This window comes from Felis catus, chromosome D1, assembly GCF_018350175.1.
Source record: "Felis catus isolate Fca126 chromosome D1, F.catus_Fca126_mat1.0, whole genome shotgun sequence".
In the NCBI taxonomy this organism is placed as follows: Eukaryota; Metazoa; Chordata; class Mammalia; order Carnivora; family Felidae; genus Felis; species Felis catus.
The window spans coordinates 58,268,901-58,288,531 of NC_058377.1; the positions used below are offsets into that span (position 1 = coordinate 58,268,901).

Sequence of the window (19,631 nt, forward strand, 5' to 3'; positions counted from 1 at the left end):
AGTCATGTGAGATTTCCATTTGCTTAATGTCGCCAGTCTTTTTCACCTTTAGCCTTTTAGGTGGTGTGTAGTGGTATCACATTTTAATTCAAAACTTTTTAATTTTATTTTAAATGTTTATTTATTTTTGAGAGCGAGAGAGCACAAGCGGGGAAGGGGGCAGAGAGAGAGAGGGGGACGGAGGATCTGAAGCAGGCTCTGCGCTGACATCAGGGAGCCGGACGCAGGGCTCGAACTCATGAACCGCGAGATCACGACCTGAGCCGAGACTCAACCAACTGAGCCATCCAGGTACCCCTTAATTGAAAACTTTTTAAAACCACTGTACTGACCAAACAAAAGAATGTGTGAGCCAGATATGGTCCATAAGTCAACTCCAGGTCAGACTGTTTTCTGAGAATGTTTGTTTTAATGTATATGTGAACAATTGTCTACTGGACAGCTGGAAGATAAAAAATTCGTGCCACAATCCTGTTAGTGGAGAGATTTTGAAGCAAACTACATCTGAAACATCCATTTGTCTTGCCCTGTTCAATGGGGTGAGTGCAAAGAACCAGGTCTCATCAGGGTGATAAATGGTAGTCCTGCGGCTGTAGGGGCACAGAGAAGAGCACTTAACCCAGCTGTGGGAGGTTCTCTATAATATTGCCTCATCTACCATCCCTCCTCACCATGAAATAGACTGTGACATCAGGCTGAACTTCATTGTGCTCTCAAGTCCTCTGAGGCCATTGCTCATGCCATTTCTTCCATGTGTTCTTTGTGTGGAAAGCTCTCCCTCCCTTCCCTGCTTGGCCTTCAAGGTTCATCCCTGCCCCAGATCTTTCCCCACTTCCTTTGGCAAGAGTTGGATACCTCTTCTCAGAGCTCTCACTGTACCATGTTCCTCACTTACCTCATCTCATTGAATCACTGGTGTTTGTTTATGTCTCCCTCTAAGCTGGTGTCTCTGGGAATGTGGCTGGGGAAGACACCTGATGTTTTTGCCACTTATCCATCCTACTTCCGGGCAACAGTGCCCTAAGCGTTCTTTGGGACACCACTCCACCCCTGTTGTAAGCCCTGTTGTTTTAGATCATCTTTTCCAGATCACCATGGACTCATGGATGACCACAGGACCCAATTTGGGATAATGCTCTTCAGTCCCAGGACTTTTATTCATACTATTAGGAGAAGAAAAGCTCTCTTGGCTAGACTTGAACCCAGAAGGGCATTTGGTCTGGAGCTGCTGAATATCACTGAAGCCTCTGAAAGGGCAAGCCCAGTGGCTATAAAGATGAAAACAAAGTCTAAGGGACACTGAATTTCTGCACCAAGCAGTTTCTGGACTTCTCAGTTATATGACCCAATGCTTTCCCTTCTTTAGCTTGAATCAGTTTGAGCAGGGGGTCTCTGTCACTTGCAGCCTCAAAAGGTCTGATGCAAGATGGTTGTTTCCTTCCCTGACCACCTGCTTTCTGAGACCAACTCATTGATTCAGCTCTAGAAGGATAAGAACCTACTGCAAAAGACCTCAACACCACTGGACTCTCAGCAGACAGGGCACAGCCTGGATCACTCATTAGTTCAGATGACAGACACCCTGAGGCAGCGTCTCTTTTTTTTTTTTTTTTTATAGTTATTTAAAAAAAATTTTTTTAATATGAAATTTATTGTCAAATTGGTTTCTATACAACACCCAGTGCTCATCCCAACAGGTGCCCTCCTCAATACACATCACCCACCCCCCATCAACCCTCAGTTTATTCTCAGTTTTTAAGAGTCTCTTATGTTTTGGCTCCCTCCCTCTCTAACCTTTTTTTTTTTTTTTTCTCCTTCCCCTCCCCCATGGTCTTCTGTTAAGTTTCCTAGGATCCACATAACAGTGAAAACATATGGTATCTGTCTTTCTCTGTATGACTTATTTCACTTAGCATAACACTCTCCAGTTCCATTCACATTGCTACAAAAGGCCATACTTCATTCTTTCTCATTGCCATGTAGTATTCCATTGTGTATATAAACCACAATTTCTTTATCCATTCATCAGTTGATGGACATTTAGACTCTTTCCATAATTTGGCTATTGTTGAGAGTGCTGCTATAAACATTGGGGTACAAGTGCCCCTGTGCATCAGCACTCCTGTATCCCTTGGGTAAATTCCTAGCAGTGCTATTGCTGGGTCATAGGGTAGATCTATTTTTAATTTTTTGAGGAACCTCCACACTGTTTTCCAGAGTGGCTGCACCAGTTTGCATTCCCACCAACAGTGCAAGAGGGTCCCGTTTCTCCACATCTTCGCCAGCATCTACAGTCTCCTGATTTGTTCATTTTAGCCACTCTGACTGGTGTGAGGTGGTATCTGAGTGTGGTTTTGATTTGTATTTCCCTGAAGAGGAGCAATGTTGACCATCTTTTCATGCTGAGGCAGCCTCTCCTTATGAGCCCTCAGGCATGGCCAACTTCAACCTACCACCTTATGGATGGGAAAACCAAGATCCAGACAGGTTAAGTGAATTGCCCCAAATTGCTCAGCTAAGATGCTGTCTCCAGTTCTACTTGCCCTCAGAATCCACACACTCTTCTTACTATACCAAAGAAGGCACAAGTAGGTGCTGAGTCCCAGGGAGACAAGTACCGTGGCGGGGAGGGGGAGGTGGACAAAAGAGCCAGAGCCAGGGCTAGAGCCAACCATATCTTTATTAGTCTCTGCAGCAGGGCCACTAGAGCCCATACCTACAAGGGAACTTTAGCAGGCTACTCTGGCTACTGGGTAGGAATGTTAGCACTTCTGTTAGGACAGGGTGGGAGAGGAAATTGTAAAGGAGCCAAATGGAGAGATTGCTGGGCCACTTACAGGGAGGCACACATGGGGCTTCCCACTGGATCAGGCCCTAGAGGTGAACACTGCCATCTCCCCCAGAGTGAAGGAAGAGACAAAGCCTAAGATGGTGACAGCCACAGTTACGGACAGAGGGCCAAGTTCCTGGGGACCAGGAATGCATTTCCTGATGGAAGCACCATCCTAGGGCTGGAGGTCCTGAACAGAGCTTATCTGCCCCCCAGCAAGGGGACCCCAGGTTCAACTCAATTGCTGCCCCAGGCACCCCTAACATGGGGAACAAGTGTTTTCTGAGCACTGAAGGAACAGGGGACCCTGGAAGCTGATAGTGGGAAGGATGGGGCTAACCTCAGAGAGTTTTGGATTTCAGTATGTGTCAGTATTAACAGGCAATATATTCATTATAGGCGCAATCATGAAACTTCCCTCCAAAAAGCTCACATCTCCCCTTTACCCAGCAAGCTCTTTAGCCTGGAGGGCCATCATGATCTTATCCCAGTCCCCACCCCAGCCTAAATGAACTTTTAATTCCTTGGACATGTCCATGATCATCATTGCTCTGCACTCTTGCAACAACCCTACTCCTAGCCTACCTTCTGTTCTTTACCCTCGTGTCAAAGGATTGATAACTCTGTCCTGTCAAGTGTTTGTTTACTTCTGTTTTTCCCAGCAATCATGGAGGTGCTGGAGGAAAAAACCTGACTCCTTGGTCTCCAGTACCTGGGAACTTTAAGTCACATGAGTCGTTTTCTGTGTCCTGGTGTATTGGAGGGAACCATGTCTATATGTGTCTATAACAAAAGTCTGGTGTGTCTGGCAATAGATACAAGGATTTTGAGCTATGTTTGTGCCTGGGATGATAGCTTCTTGCAACACAAGGGGTGAGAGTGGGGGAGGGGGATATGGATGATCCAAGTCCAGGGGGACTAGTGGAGAAGAAGGAGCCGAAGTACAGCAGGACTTAAATCGTGGAGGGTGGGGTCAAGGAGGAAAAGGGGTCTGTTGGTCTAGGCGCAGGGTCCACACTCCCAGTCCCAGGGCTCAGAACCAACAGGGAGACCACATGAGCGAGCCGAGCGCGGCACCTGTGGCGGCCCCCGCGAGCATGCCCATGGCCAGCGGAGCGCCCGCACTGTAGCAGGGATCCTCCCGCACTACTACGTGCGTCACGCCGGGGCCTGTGGAGAGAGCGGTGAGGGACGGGGACTTCAGAGCAGGGAGCAGAGAGATCTTCACTCCTCTCCTCCCACTAGACTCATGCCCAACCCAGGGTAAAGAGCTGAGCCCACTCTTCTGCACCTCAATCGGAGAAACTGAGGCCTTGATGCGGAAAGGACTTGCACTCCTTCTCCAGGGTTTACAGGCCTTGGATCTGCCGGGACCATGGGGCTAGAGTGCAACAGCGAGGAAACCCAGTATCTCTAAGAACCTCCAGGCCACACCAGAGGATGGGCGTTCCCAACCGCCAGCCCCTGGGGCGGAAGGAGGCGGCCGCTCCCGCGTTAGCCACCAGGGGTCGCCAGCAGCTCAGAAACGGGTATTGCTGGTCAGACAGCCTAGAGAAGTGAGGTCAGTTCTGGAGTGTGGAGGTACACTGGTTCAAGAGATATTCCGAGTTTCGGTATGGGGAGGGCCCAGTGGTGGGTACCGCCTGGAAAAATCCGTGGTCCCCACAAGAGTGGTTTCTGTCCCAGCTGCAGGGGCCTGGGGCTGGATCTGGGCAGGGGGCGAGCCAGGCTGGAGACTTACCTGCATAGGGCGGTCCGTAGTAGCTGCGTACGTATGTGGCTTCATGAGCATTGGGAGTTACCACCTCATAGTAGTCCTGGTACGGGCTGTAGACACGCACCTGGGGAGCCCCACTGGGTTACTGCCCAGAAACTCCCTGGCCCAGGTTTGGGCCCCTACCCACCACACCCTGCTTAGGTTCTTCTGGGCCTACAAAACCACTTCTTCAAGGTTAGAAATGGATCCCCAGGAACCAGCAAGCTCCTGGAGAAAGACCCTGCCTGCCCACATGGTCCATGGTCCTTGTCCTCTAAAACTGTAGCCCCTACATCCAGATCCCATTTTCTCACCCTACCCTCCTACCTATCACTCCCCTGGTCAAAAATCCTCCACAGTGGGGCACCTTGGTGGCACAGTTGTTTAAGTGTGGGGCCCTTGATTTCCATACAGGTCATGATCTCATAATTTGTGAGCTTGAGCCCCGAGCCCGAGTCAGGATCTGTGCTGTCAGCCTGGGATTCTCTCTCTCTCTGTCTCTCTCTGTCTCTCTCTGTCTCTGTCTCTCTCTCTCTCTGTCTCTGCCCCTCCCCTGCTCATGTGCTCTCTCCACATAAACATTAAAAATATATAGATTTTTAAATTCCCCATGGCTCCCAACTTCCGTATGTAATCTAATATTTGCTAGCTGCTCTCCAATGGTCCCATTTGGAGAAAGCCAATGGATTTTTCTACTCTCCTAGTCACTGGGTAGGGCACCTGGCCAGCCCCCAGGCCCGGAAGTAAAAGCAGGTTGGGGAGGAAGGAAAAGAAAGGAGGGGATGGATGGAAAGTAACTAAAGTATTATCAAGCATCCACCATGTACCAGGTTCTGAGGGAGGTGTTCATATGTATTACTTCCTCTAATCCTTACTGCAGGCATTATTATCTCCACATTACCACAGAACTGGGGGTGGGAGGCTCAGAGAAGAATGGTCATTTTTCTCTCTCTGAGGGAGGAAAGCAGTCTCTCCATTAGAATCAACCCCTCAAAGCCTAACTCAGAAATCATCCACTCCAGGAAGCCCTTTTGGTTTCAGAAAGAATTCTTTCTTCCTAAGTTCTCTATGGACTATCTTTCCTCCTGGACTTTCCTGCCTGTACCCCAAATGTGAGCTACTTATAGACATGGACTCTGATTAATTTCTGTTACATACGGGATCTAGTGAATAGCAAGAACCAATAAATATACGCTGAATTAAATAGAAACTCCTACTCCATGCCCCTCATTTTACCCATGAGGGAGTAGACCTAGAGAGGGAGCAAGATCCCCTAGTCTCCTGGCTCCTTCTTCTTAGCCCCCTTCTACTCTATATCTCTCTCAAACTAGGTGTCGCCCCTGAATGGTCCAACTCCTCTTAGAAGTCAGGTGTCTTAAACTCCACCTATCTCGAAGGGATTTCATCACCTTTCTATCTCCTGAACCTGCTCTTCCACAAATGCTTTTCTCTAAATGCCACTACCATGTACTCAAACCAAGGCATCAGGTTGGCACTCTCATCTTCACACGCTTGTCTTCCATATCACACCAGCCACCAAGTCTCATGATTTTATCTTCTAACTATGCTGTTCTGTCCATCCTTTTGGCCAGTGCCAAGAGAATAATAAGCCATTGATTTGGCAACTTGGAAGTTGTGGATGACCTTGAAAAAACATTTTTCAGAGGAGTGGTTGGGGGGGAGAATCCAGACTATGGAGAGTTGAAGAATGGTTGAGAAATAAGGGATGGAATCAACATGTCATGACATCCCTTTCAAGAAATTTGGTTGTAAAGGGGGTTTCTCTAAATACATACCTGTGATTTCAAATCTCCATGCCATTTCTTTCTTTTTTTTTTAATGTTTATTTATTTTTGAGACAGGGAGGCAGAGCACAAGCAGGGGAGGGGCAGAGAAAGAGGGAGACAGAATCCAGAGCAGGCTCCAGGCTCTGAACTGTCAGCACAGAACCTAACATGGGGCTTGAACTCACAAACCACGAGATCACGACCTGAGCCAAAGCCTGACCCTGAACCTCCTGAGCCACCCAGGCACCCCTCCATGCCATTTCTCTTTGATGAGGATGCCTTTCTTCCCTTTTTTCATTCAATTACCTAACTTATCTTTCAGACTGAGCCCAAGTATTACTCTCCCTGAACCTCAGGTTCTGTTGGGAGAACAGACTTAGCCCTTAGACTCTCCTTATCACAGCACCAGTCACTCTGCAGTGTCATTGTTTGTATCCCTTTGAGTGTGTGTCTCTCCCATCAGACTTGAGACCCACAAGGGGGTCTAATTAGGCCTCATTGGAACATGATAGCTGCCTAATGTACTGAATTTATCTCAAGTGAGTCAAATACAGAGCCAGACTGAACTAAGGTCACCCAGCTCTAAGTCCAGCCTCAATTTAGGGACAATGACCAGTTCCAGGGTAACACAGTAGGCTCAAACAATGCTCAGTCTCAAGTGACTTCCCTCACTGTGCTCTTCCCTAAAAGTGATCCAATAGAGCTTTCTGGTGGTGGGTAGCCAGGATCTAAGCTCCATGCCTGGAAGGGTCTAGAGAGATCCAAGCACTCAGATCCCCATTTTTATTTGTAGAGACTTTAGGATCTAGAGCCTGTATCTGCACGGCAGCTGCACAGTGAGCCTATGGCCTCATCTGGCCTTAGAGAGAATGGAAAACACCAACTCATGCCCCTTGGCGGCACCTGTTTCTACCCTCTAGGTCTGGGAGGCCCAGAGGTAAACTCATATGGGTCACCTGGCAACGAGGCAGGGGATCCTCCAGGGACCTTAGGGACAGAACCTAAGGGCTTGATCCCTGATCCTCTCCCTTTCTGCAAGCCCAGCCCCTTTTGCAAGTGCAGGGTCAGCCAATCAGGAGGCCACATACAAATAAGTTCCCTTCCCTCAGAAAAGCTGTTGTTATAAGGTTTACAGCTTTTTAAACCCCATTTTTAGGCATCCCCACTTTAAACAAACTTACATCTTTGGGGTGCCTGGGCGGCTCAGTCGGTTAAGCGTCTGGCTTCGGCTCAGGTCATGATCCCACTGTTTGTGTGTTTGAACCCCGCATCTGGGTCTGTGCCGACAGCTCAGAGCCTGGAGTCTGCTTTGGATTCTGTGTCTCCCTCTCTTTCTGCCCCTCCCCTGCTTGTGTTTTCTCTCTCTCTCTCTCTTTCTCTCTCTCAAATAAACATTAAAAAAAAAATCTTTAAACAAACCTGCATCCTCATTTGGGTAGGGGGGATGTCTCAGAATGCTGGGATGGGAATCCTAGTCCTGCCACTGAAGAATCAAGTGTCCCGGTCAAGTTATGTAGCCTCTCAGAGCTTCAGTTTTTACATCTGTTAATAGGGATAGTCTTTCCTACAATGTCTTTCCTACAATGCCCACTCCCAAGGCACAGTGAGAATCCAACTGAGCCACGTCTACGCACCTGGACCTAGGTAGACCTAGCCTTCTGGGTTCAGTGGTTCTGCACATCAGAATTGCCTGAATAACTTTTTTAAACCACAGATTTCCAAGGCCCCACTCCAGACCTACAAAATTAGAGCATCCAGAGGTAGGATATGAACGTTTAGATTTTTTTTTTTTTTTAAGCCCTGAAGTGATTCTAACTCACAGCCACATCAAACACCACTGTACTAGAAAAGGAGTTCACAGTTGACTATAAGACCACCAGCACTCGAAGATAGGCCCCCACTGTACCCACCCCATGCCCTGCTGAGCACTGGGGACAGAGATAGGATTCATCCCCCAATCCTGCTTTCCAGAAATTCTGGGGTAGGAGGAAGGGAGACAGATGTGGACTAAATTATGACATGTGACAGTGATGCCATTAACAGAGGTTTTTCACTCCTCCTTCCTCCCTTTAGTCATTCACTCATTCGCTCATTCGGTGAACACTGCCTGAGGCCCACCTGTGCCCCAGCTCCATGCACCAGGAAGAAGGAGGGTCAAAACAGACTGTCCCTATCACCGAGTACTCATTGAGCACCTGCTGTATACCCAGCACTGAGCCAGGCTCCATAGAGGCAGAGCTGATCAGACCCAGTCTTTGCCTTGGAGGAAGTCCCAGGTCCCATGGGAGAATAGAGACCGAAATAAAGGGACTTGAAACGAGGCCTAATAAGATGATACTAAGCATTAGTGCAGCAGGCTGTGAAGGGAGTGACGATACCTGGAGGTCTGGGAAGTCCTCCCTGAGGAGGTGGTAGCCTTTGAAGTGGCTCTTAGAGGCTAAGCATCAGTTTGTCAGAGGAATAAGGAAACTAAGAGTCTTCACGGCAGAGAGTACGGCATCTGCAAAGCCTGGGAAGAGGCAAGAGGTCTGGTGCAGCTGGGAAGCTGGAGGAGCAGCTACAGCACAGGGGATGAGGGGATGTGGTAGGTGAGATTGGCTCAGGCTGGATCCTGAGAGAATGGGACATGAGATCCTTGAGATCTCAGGCTGGATCCTTGAGAATGGGACTGTGGTTGGTGTTCTGTGAGTGATAGGTAGCCATGTAATGTTTGTGAGCAGAGAAGGGATGTGACTGGGCCCAGTTTTGGAGGCACATCTTTGTGGCCAGAATGGAGGCAGGGAGGGCTGAGCCAGCACTTACCCAGATCCGCCTCTCAACCTTACAGGGGCTCCACGAGCGGGTCACACACCTGACCTTGGGGCAAACCCGGCGGCTCCTGGGAGGGACGGTGGCTCCGGTTGGGGCCTGCTCAAGCCACAGAAACCCAAGAAGGGGGAGGGAGGGAGGTGTCAGTGGCCCTCTACATCTGGAGAAACTCAGTTTTTAACAGGCCCAACCTGAGCCCTCTGCCAGCTGGGCAGTGGAAAGAGTGGTCCTCTTCCTCCTCAGCCCATGGTAATGGAGGGAGGCTCAGAGGGGGACACTTTGCCAAAGTTACCCAGAGAAGGATCAGTAGTGTCCCTCCATAATTAGCCCACCTTCACCGGTTTTAGGCTGCTGAGGCTCTATCTCCAGAAAGGACAGAACAACTCTGATCCGCCCTCCCACCCACCTGTCCTCCCCTTCACTGGCCTCCCAGCCTTGTCCTTGGCTGTGACCCTGGCCCTATATTCCCTGGAAGAGCCTCTGTCCAGAGTGGGGTATAAATCTGCAGGACATGGAGGGACAAAGCGCAGGTCACTCCTACATAGGCACAGAACAGAGAGAAGTCACGGACACAGGCGTGAACACTCAGAGACAAGCAGACACTGGTACAAAGACTGAGGCACAAACACATTCCACTCAAGCAAGCCCTGGGATCAGACAGGTGTGTGTGACGGCGGACAGTGGGAGGGGGAGTAGAGGGTCAGAGCAGAGACTGTGGTAAGCAGAGCAGCAGGAAGGTGCACAGGCAGAGGAGGAACAAGGCAGCTTCATAGAGTCACAGAGTGCAGAACAGAACGGTCAGCCCTCACCTCCTTCTGCCTCTTTTGGGTGGGACTCGTTTGCTCTGCATATGGGGAATTTGGAGCTCAGAGCCAGGTTAGCCAACAGGGGTGTCTCCGCCTTGTAGACCACTGCTCCAGCCTCCTCACTTCCAGCTTTTTCTAATCCAGTTTCCACCCAGAAGCCTGAATCTGCTCCCCAAAGTCTGGCCAAGTCCCCCCTTCTTAATGCCCTTTGTCATTCCCCACAATGCTCCTCAGAGGTCATTTCCCCCATTTCTTTCCCTCCATGTATTATCGTCCAGCCAGGACAGACTCCTGGCACTTACACACACATACACACACATGCACATCTCACCTCTCACCTCTGCTCATGCAGTTCTTTCTACCAGTAATGTCCTTCCCTCCAAATCTCACTGACCTAGGCTCCAATACAGGCTCTTCCGCTGACTTAAGACTATGAGGCTTTGGACAAGTCACTTCCTCTCTGAACCTCACCTTCCCTACTGTAAAATGGAACTAAAAGTACAGCCCTACCGGAGCTGTTGGAAGATTAAATGATATAACTGATGGCAGGTACTGAGCACAATGCTCAGCCCTCAGCAGGTGCATGTCTAAGAAGGGTTCTAAATGCAATCCAGTCTTCTCTGCTACTTTCCAACAGAGTCTCTCTAGGTGAGATTGGGCTCCACTGCACCACACATAGAAGGAGCAAGCACACAATGTGGAGTCAGGCAGATGGGGTCAAGGCCAAGCTTGGCTATCATTGAGCTGGGGGCCTAGGGCAGCTCCTCAAACCCACACCTCCATCAATCAGTAGGCTCTGTTGACTCTGTCTTATCCTCATTAGCAAGGCCTTAGACCAGACCTCCAGCCAGTCACCAGGACTCTGTCCCAGCCTTCTAACTGGTCTCCTGGCATCCACTCTTACCCTCTACAGGCCATTCCCTACCTACCAGCCAGACTATATTTTTAAAACACAAATCTGGTCTGATCTGTTCATATCATCCCACTGCTTAAAAGCTTTCAATGACTTCCTGGTGTTCTTAGCAGAAACCAACATCTTAACACATCCCATAATGCCTGGCCCTGCCAACCCTCCTTCTCCCTTGCTCTCCCTTCCTAAGCTCCAGCTGCCCCAGCCTTCATTCTGTTCTTAAACTTACTGAAGTCTTACCCTTTCTCAGGGCCTTTGCACATGCAGTTCCTCTGCCTAGAAAGCTGTTCCCTTTACCCCACCCCACCCCATCCCTTCTACACAGTCAATTTCTGTTTATCCTTCAGGGTCTCATCTTTAGCCTTGTCTAAACTCCCATCTGGACCAGGCCACCAAGGTGGTCACACATTGAATGCACGGTGCACATCTCTGTCAAAGCAGTTACCACCGTTGCAATAGAATCATTAACTGTGTGATTAGTTGCTTCCTCACACCCGGCTGCCCACTAGATTGAATCCAGGAGAACAGGACCAACATCTCTTTACTTAGTTTACCTCTGATCCCTGCCCTTTGTCAGAGTGCCTGAATATAGTAGGAACTCAGTAAATACTTGTTGTGTGGATGAATGAAGCTCAATCTTATTCTTTGCAGAGAGGTAATAATAATCCCAGCCTCACAGGACTGTTGTCAGGAGTAGGTGGAACTGCACCTGTGCCACACCTAGCACATAATAGTTGCTCAATAAAAGATAGTTTCTTTGCCCCAGCTTACATGCCACCCCCTACAGTCTCTCTCTCTTCTCCAAGCACCAGTTGTCTGTCTTCTGTCCTTTTACACTTGGACTCACAGACTCTGAGTCCACACAAGCCTATTCACTCACATTTATGGGAATTGAGAATTCCTGGCAGGTGGAGACCGAGTCTGAGTCACCCATGATTCCATGGCAGGAAGGGGTGGGGAGGGGAAAAGGAGGGAATGGGGGGCTCACCGGGGTAGAATTCGCCTCCAGTAACGCCGTCTTCCACGCTCTGCAAAGCAAACCCATCAGACCTTGAGGAGGGAGTTTGGGAGATTGGGCCCCTAGCTGTTAAGACTTTTGTCCTCAACACAGCCTCAGCCCCAGTCTCCTGTAAAGGGGGGAGGTCCCCTTGACCCCCTTGGGTAGGCAAAACCCCTCTCCCACCCCAGTCACACAGACAGAGCCCTCATTTGAGCTGGAGGCTCCTAATTCATTCTTAGTCCACAGACTTCCCCTCTTCCAGCTTCCCCGTCTAGACACTAGACAGCTGGGCTTGGGTGGTCTCTTCGGGGCCTTCGGATTCTGGCATGCTTGGGCTGGTTCTCTAGCTGCAGCTCACCTCCACACCCCAAACCTACACACACACAGTTCCCCAACGCTCTGACCCCAGAGCCCTGTGAGGGCCGAGTGGACACAGGACAATCAGGCCTTTGTTGGTTGCCATGGCACCTGGCTAGGGTGGACAAGGCGGCTCTGTGCTTTGTCGGGCCAGAGCTCAGCTTCCCCCACTCCCACACACCCCATCTCTTTCACTCTCCTACAATGCAAAGGCCTACTGACCCCTCGGCCCGAGGGTAGGAAGGGAAAGAATGTGAGTAAGCAGACACACCCGGCCTCACAGTGTGGATCCGCATCGGACACTGGCATGTCTCTGCAACACAGTGGGCTGCCTCTGTGAGGAGGGGCAGGGTCTCCACCTCAGATCAAAGGCCACCCACTAAGGCATCTCCTCAGGAGGCAGTGGCAAGGGAGGTCCTTTACGGATGCCACAGGGTTGTCTGTTCCTTTGTATCACCCCCAAGTGAGGGTTCATCTCAGAGCCTGCTAAATACATGACCCTGTATGATCAAGGACCACACACCTGAGGCCGGTGTGCCCACTCCTCCCTCCATAGTCCCGGGTTCCATCACAGGGTGATGTGAGGACTTTTCTGGGTACCACACCAATCACCACGAGCCATTCAAATCCACTCTGCCCAACCTCTTCCCTGTTGACTGATCTTTGTCCCTTCTTCCTACACTTTGGGAATCAGAAGGCCCAGTGAGGAGGAGGCATCCGGTTACGTTCCCCAAGACCTCTCCCTATCCTCTCCTGAGAGGACTTACACGGCATCGTCCTTGGTCTCTGCGCACAGATACAGGCGGGAGCCCTCCCGGAGGTTCACAATCAGCAGGCCGTCTCGGCTCCGGCCCTCTGGGGGCTGCACATCTAGAGACAGACACACACATATGGGGTTTCCAAGGGGCACAGGCCCCAGTAAACCAGAAACAAGAATAGGGACGGACCTCCAGGTCCTGTTTATTGGCCATTGCCAACCTCCTCTGATCTCACACACTTTCTCTGGGATTCTGCTTTACTCTTCAGAGCCTTTCAACCTTTCCACGTTGCCTATTGCCATAGTTAGACATCTATCAGTTACTCTGTTATAACTGTGGCCTGAGCCCTGGTTGAGGAGATTTGCTCTGTGACTCTGGGCCAGTCACTTAACCTCTCTGATCCTCCTTATCTCTTTTCATCTTTATCCAGTTTCTAGCACCCAGAGGGCAGGAACCTTGTCTGACTTGCCTCTGTGACCCCAGCATAGGACCCAGGCCCAGCACAGGGTAGGAACTCAATAAGGAACCGCTATCTTAATTCAAACCCACATGAGTTGGAGTTGAGAGACCCAGAAGCAATGTCTATGGAAGCCCTCTGAAGCTGGCAAGAGCCTCATGCGGATGTTATCAGACAGACACAACGGGAGGGCCATGGACATAGTCACAGTGCCAGAGGGAAAAGGGCTTCTCACCGTGGCACTCTTGGCCGATCTTTATGCTGCGGACATTGAACTGGATGAGCACGCGATCCTCCTCGTCCTGTGCAGTCTCATCATGGTAGTAGCCCAGGGTCCCATCCAGCCACAAGGCAAACCAGTTTCGCTTCCAGCGGCGGAGGATGGAGCCTGTGCAATAGTTCACATTTGCTAGGCAGGCTGATTTCAGAGCCTGCTAGGGGGCAGGAGCCCTGGACGGGCTCCCAGAATCCCCTCACCCGCAGCTCCCAGTGTTATAACCATGCCTTTCTTGTCTATCTACCCCCTGAAATGATGGCAGAACCTCTTTCTGCCTTGCTCACCCAGTGCCTCCCTATGTGCCTATGGGCCTAACACAGCAGAGGCTCCATAAATGTGTTGAATGGTAAATGAATGACCAGATTCCTTCCTTGGGGGCTTCCAAGGCCAAGCCCCAAGTTTCAAGGGCAAAGGCCTCTTCCTACCCTGAGCCTCCATCTAATCCCTTATCTTGCACTTGTGTGACAGTTGTTTCTGTAGTGTCAGCCTCTTCTACCAGACTGGGGTGTCCACAGCTCCCCACCCTGGACTTGGCACCCAGCAGGACCTGGGTTCAGTGTTTGCTGAATTGAATGAACTGAGAATGGGTCATGGGGTGTTGGAGAACTCCTAACCCAGGAGAGCTCTTCTTCAGATCATGATTCTAGTCAGAGGTGGATCTGGAAGCCTGAGCCCTACCTTTAGACATTTTACGACTGAAAATCTTAACAGAAAAGGCAAAGTCATAAAGAAGCTTCTTAAGGCTTTACAGATCCCAAAGCATAGAGGCGTTTCCATATTATTCTGAACCTCGTTCCATGGCCAGCCCTGGCTAGTGCTGTGGATATGCAGAGCATCAAACCCAGTCCATGCCCTCGAGGAGCTCACAGTCTGGGGTCAGTATGGAGTGGGGGAGTGGTAAGACCCATAGATGAAGGCAGTTACATTATAGGGGGATCCGTGCTATAACAGAGGTATGCACTGGGAACAGTGTAGGGAGCCTCTAACCCAGCTTGGTGCTACAGCAGAGGCAGAGTGGAGGTTAGAGGAAAAGTCAGAGAAGGCTTCTCCCAAAAGGGGACATTTTCCAAGCAGTCAGAAATAGGAAGGACACTCCAAGCAGAGGAAAGAGTATAAACAAAGGAGAAAGGGTAAAAAGGGTCTTGTTTCTTGGGAGAAGGGTTCACTGTGGCACACCTAACAAGCCACTTCCTTCACCCCTGTCCCTGGACAAGGTACACAATGGACAAGGATTTGGCCCAAGGTTACTTACTCTGTCTCCACAGCCAGCCGCCCCTCACCAGGGCCATTTCTTCAAAAGGACTTTCCAGGGTGGAGTCAGGCGGAACCTGTCGGAGGATTCACAGGACACACAAGCCTCATCAGCAGCTCCGGGGCAGCTCCCCAAAGAGAAGCCCCCAGCCCTGCCCTCCCTGGGGAAGCCACTGAGGAAACGTGGAAACATTTAAGGGAGTGTTAGTAAACAAACAAGGGCAAGCCTGCCGGTCTCCTTCTCCTTCTCGGTCTCCTTCTCCTTCTCGGCTCTAGAAAGATAATGGGAGCACTGTCCTCGTGGGGTCAGCAGGGCAGCCACCCGTTGTGCGGGGGTGGGGGTCAGGAGCCTGGATTCCAATCTCAGCTCCATAACCTTTGCCATGTCCCTTCTCTCTGGCTTCTGTTTCTAGATTTGTGTCTATGAGGCAAGTAGAGGCTGGAGTGGGGAACAGTTATGTTGGAAACCCTGGGATTTTGAAATGCTGGCAGCGCAGAATATTATATTAGAATCATGACAATGAATGAGGGACTTTCATGATAAAAAAAAAGCTTCCCTCCCATTTGAATCTCACCTGAGCCGTTTACAAAGTGTGTAAAATAATAGTTCAATAGCTTCTATTATTGACTGAGCATTATATGCTGGATATGCTTCTCAGTGCTTTTGTCTATTATCTCATTGAAACCTCACGAAAATCCTTGTTACTCCCAGAAAACAGGCCTGGAGAAGTTCAACCACTTACGCAGATCCCCTCGATTAGTAAACAGAGGAGCCAGCATTCACACCCAGCAGTCCCAGCTTCTAACCATTACAACAGTAGGAGCTTTTAAAACTCTCAATACCCAGGTCATACCCCGTAACAATTAAATCAGAAGGTCTGGGGCTGGGACGCAAGCATTGATAGTTTTTAAAGATCCCAGGTGATTCTAATGTGCAGCCAAGTTCTGAAACCACTGCATGTACTATACCACGTCACCTTGTCCCCACTGTAACTCTGTTGGATGGGTAGAATCTTGACTCCTATTTTACAGATGGACAAACTGAGGGACAGCAAACGACTTGTCCGTGTATGTGATGGAGCTTGGACTGGAATCCAGGTTCCCTCTGTTCCTGAGGGCGACTTACTTGCGAATAGGTGGCTCTGCCCCTCCCCCACCTGCTTACACCTGTTGCTGCGTAGCAAGAGCTGGAACACCTGAGCTGGAAGGCCTGGCTTTGTCCCTCCTTCTCCTGCCACTCCCTCCCCTCTCCAAGCCCTACACTGGTCAGACAAAGAGGGTCAGGTGCAAACTCCCTCTCCAGCCTCCCCTTGATGCACCCACCTGTCTACACCTGTGGCGGATGCTGCTGCCAAAACGGCCGCTACTTGATGCTTGCTGTTACCCAACCTGCTGCGCCTGCGCTTTGTGTGCCCCAGAGAGCCTGGGGCATTTCAATACCCGGGCTGCGCCCCGGGCCTGGCTGCCCCTGGGCCCCGCCCCCAGGTCCCGCCCCATCTCCTGGGAGGGGATGGGGCGGGGAGAGATGCGCGATCACGAGGCATTCTGGGACTTGTAGTCTGAAGCCTTAGAGCTGGATTGCACAAGGCCTGTCCTGGGTGGAAACCCTGTGTTGACCTGGAGCACAGGTGAGCAGATGCACCTGCAATTTTATTTTGCCAAGACATCTGTGCACTCATTTATCATGAAATACATTTCCTAAGAATCATTAACTCATTCTGTAGAAAAAAGTAAGGTAGCAAGTAAGTAAGCCAGGCTCCTAGTCTTGTCAGGTTTTTTCAATACTCGGTTTGTGCCTGGCACTGTTCTCGATGCTAGTGGAGGGCACAAAGGAGCATCTGACAAGGCCTTCCCTCCTTCCTTCCCCAGCTTCCAGTCTGGTGGGGTAGACTAAATGGAAACACAAGTAGAGCACAGGGTATGATTTAACAATGGGAGAAAAGAGTCTGACTTTGCCCAGGAGGTTCAGGAAGGCCTCCCCAGGAGGCTAAAAAGGGTTCTTGAGGGATAAGTAGTTTCCCAGGGGGTAGACCTAAGAGAATCATATGAGCACTGATCAGAAAGTTCAAAAGATGGGGCAGCTGGGTGCCCCAGGCAGTTAAATGTCTAACTTCAGCTCAGGTCATGATCTCACAGTTCATGGGTTCAAGCCTTGTGTCGGGTTCTCCTGACAGCTCAGAGCCTGGAGCCTGCTTTGGATTCTGTGTCTCCCTCTCCCTCTGCCTCTCCTCAGCTCGTTATCTGTCTCTCTCTGTCTCTCAAAAATGAATAAACATTAAAATTTTTTTTTTAAAGGAAAGTTCAAAAGAATATGCAGTATTTCAGTGTGTTTGGAAAGTAAAGTGCAGGGGTGGGGAGGGCATGGGGAGTGGAAAGGGATGAAGCTACAGGTTTTGCAAGGACATAACATGAAGCCTGGGATGACAGGCTCAAGACTTACTTGGGTATTATGACATAGTGACTGGAGCTTTGGGGGTGGGGGTTTCAAGATGGAGAGTTAGGTGGTTTGATTTGTGGGTAGAAAAGATCTCTCTAGGGCATAGTCAAAAATGATTGAAGGAGGCCCAACTGGAGAAAGAATATTGTTTCTGTATCTACAACCTGGGCTCCTCTTCCAGGATCATTTCCTGAATAGCTTAACCCCACCAAACCCCAACTAAGAGCAGATCCAGGATGTCATTCAGAGAACAGGGATGTCAGGGCCTGAAGGGCTCTTGGTCCTAAACCCCGTCTGAGAGGGGCACCCACCCTGCCCTGGACCCTTCTTCCTGTCCCAGAGACCTGTTCCTTACCGGGGCTGCAGGACTCATGGTTCCTGGGCGGCCAGGGCAGCATTTCCCAGAAGGTTCCTGCAGGGGGTCATTTTCCTGAGCGCCTTAAGAGATAAAGGGATCAGGAAGATGCTACCAAGTGGGAGCCGGAAGGGGGAGGTATGAGGAGGTATACAGATCCTAGAGAAAAATCGTCCTCCCTCTCCAGTCACTCCCCAACCTCCCGGACTGATCTCAGCTGCTGACCTTCATTCAGTTCATTGGGTAACAAATCCTCGGTAATTTGGTTGTGGTCTTGGCCTAGTATCTCTAAGATTCCCGAAGCAGGGGCGGCCCGGGCCTCCTCCCACGGTCGGGGCGTGGCTAAATCTGCTTTCTCCAGCCTGGCTGGACAGTGCCATCACCCCAGCCCTGGCTGCACAGCCTGGCTCTTTAAGCTTTCTCTCGCTTCTGAATTTCTGTAATCCTGACCTTGAGCCACCCCGGCGCTTCGCCCCTTCGTGCTGTGCGCGCCTTGCTGAAGGATTCGCCATGACCAATCCTATTAGCCGCTGAGCTCCTACGTCTCCGTGCATCCCCAGGAACCAGCTTTACCAAACCACAGTGCCTTTCTGACCCTGAAACGTCCCACCCCTGCCTTCTCCTAATTAAATATCCGCCTCACAGTGCAAGGAAGGAAGGGAGAGAGTAAGGGAGGGAATACAGACGGTAAGGAGGGGAAGGAAGAGAAGGAAGTGGAGGAAGAAAGGAAGGCAGGAAGAAGGAAGGAAGAGAGGGAAGGAAGGTAGAAAGGTGGTAGAGAAGGGAAGGAGAAGCAGAAAGGAAGGATGAACGGAAGGAAGGAAGGAAAGGGTGGAGCTGGCCTCAGGAAATCTAGACCTGGATTCTGCCCCTCTCCCCAACTCTCCTTGCTCCCCTCTGTGAGGGGCTGTTTGGTGTCCTTCATAGAGGAGTGGGGGAACAGGGCAGACAGCTCCTAGATTACATACTCTGGATTTAGCAACTATATGAAAAGGGAAGATTCTCCTGCAACAGTGTGTAATTCAGGGGGACGAGTCCTCCACCACCCTTCCAAAGAGGGGGTGCTATGACAAGAAAAAGGAGAATGGTGAGTGGCAAACTAAAACCACGGGTACCTGTACAGAATCTAAATGCAGCCCCATCTGGCGTATGTGTCTAAAATGTTGGTCAATGGCCCTCTTTGAGAAGCTGATAAAGGGGCGCCTGGGTGGCTCAGTCGGTTAAGCGTCCGACTTCGGCTCAGGTCATGATCTCATGGTACGTGAGTTCAAGCCCCGCGTCGGCCTCTGTGCTGACAGCCCAGAGCCTGGAGCCTGCTTCAGATTCTGTGCCTCCCTCTCTCTCTGACCCTCCCCCGTTCATGCTCTGTCCCTGTCTCAAAAATAAATAAACATTAAAAAATTAAAAAAAAAAAAAGAGAGAAAGAGAGAAGCTGATAAAGGAGCCTGGAGCCTGCTTCAGATTCTGTGCCTCCCTCTCTCTCTGACCCTCCCCCATTCATGCTCTGTCTCTCTCTGTCTCAAAAATAAATAAACATTAAAAAATAAAGAAAAAAATAAGAGAGAAGCTGATAAAGGGTGTAGATTCTGCTCGCAGGAAAAAATGCACACACATACACATTTTACATTTTGCATGTAATTCCTGGGAGTTCATAGACCCTGAAGCCATGACGATTACTGCTGAGATTGTCTTCAATTTCCAGAGCTGTGTAGACTGTTGGAAAGAGTGTGGGTCAACAGGTGAGAGATGCTGAAAGCATAGCAGGAGTCCCAGCTCAAAAGTCTTGGCTTTGAGAGACTGTTTAATCAACTGAAATGTATTGAGACCAACAAGCTAACAAGT

At 50.2% G+C, this 19,631-nt stretch overlaps 1 protein-coding gene across 7 annotated transcripts; it reads right to left on the reverse strand.

Annotated features, from left to right (window-relative positions):
- Positions 1 to 2,662: 2,662 nt before the first annotated feature.
- Positions 2,663 to 18,031, reverse strand: PLEKHB1 (pleckstrin homology domain containing B1). 7 transcript variants are annotated; one of them, XM_003992744.6, is made up of 9 exons: positions 18,015 to 18,031; positions 17,790 to 17,872; positions 14,999 to 15,074; positions 13,705 to 13,857; positions 13,022 to 13,124; positions 11,886 to 11,925; positions 9,176 to 9,280; positions 4,572 to 4,671; positions 2,663 to 4,000 (listed from the first exon to the last, which is right to left on the reverse strand). In XM_003992744.6, exons 2-9 carry the CDS (start codon positions 17,805 to 17,807, stop codon positions 3,864 to 3,866), a joined length of 732 nt encoding a protein of 243 aa, XP_003992793.1. In that variant the 5' UTR covers positions 17,808 to 17,872; positions 18,015 to 18,031; the 3' UTR covers positions 2,663 to 3,863. The 7 variants fall into 7 exon arrangements, with proteins under 7 accessions (XP_003992793.1, XP_019667405.1, XP_044894703.1 ...); XM_019811846.3 differs by lacking the exons at positions 17,790 to 17,872; positions 18,015 to 18,031 and adding an exon at positions 16,321 to 16,478; XM_045038768.1 differs by lacking the exons at positions 17,790 to 17,872; positions 18,015 to 18,031 and adding an exon at positions 15,741 to 15,763.
- Between the last annotated feature and the right edge of the window lie 1,600 nt (positions 18,032 to 19,631).

What these genes read in the sequence shown, in the direction of transcription:
- PLEKHB1 (XM_003992744.6), bottom strand. An exon ending in GAGACCAAGGACGATGCCGT is followed by an intron (nt 11,926 to 13,021) that starts GTAAGTCCTCTC and finishes TTTGCTTTGCAG; the next exon opens with AGCGTGGAAGACGGCGTTAC. An exon ending in AGGTTGAGAGGCGGATCTGG is followed by an intron (nt 4,672 to 9,175) that starts GTAAGTGCTGGC and finishes GGGGCTCCCCAG; the next exon opens with GTGCGTGTCTACAGCCCGTA.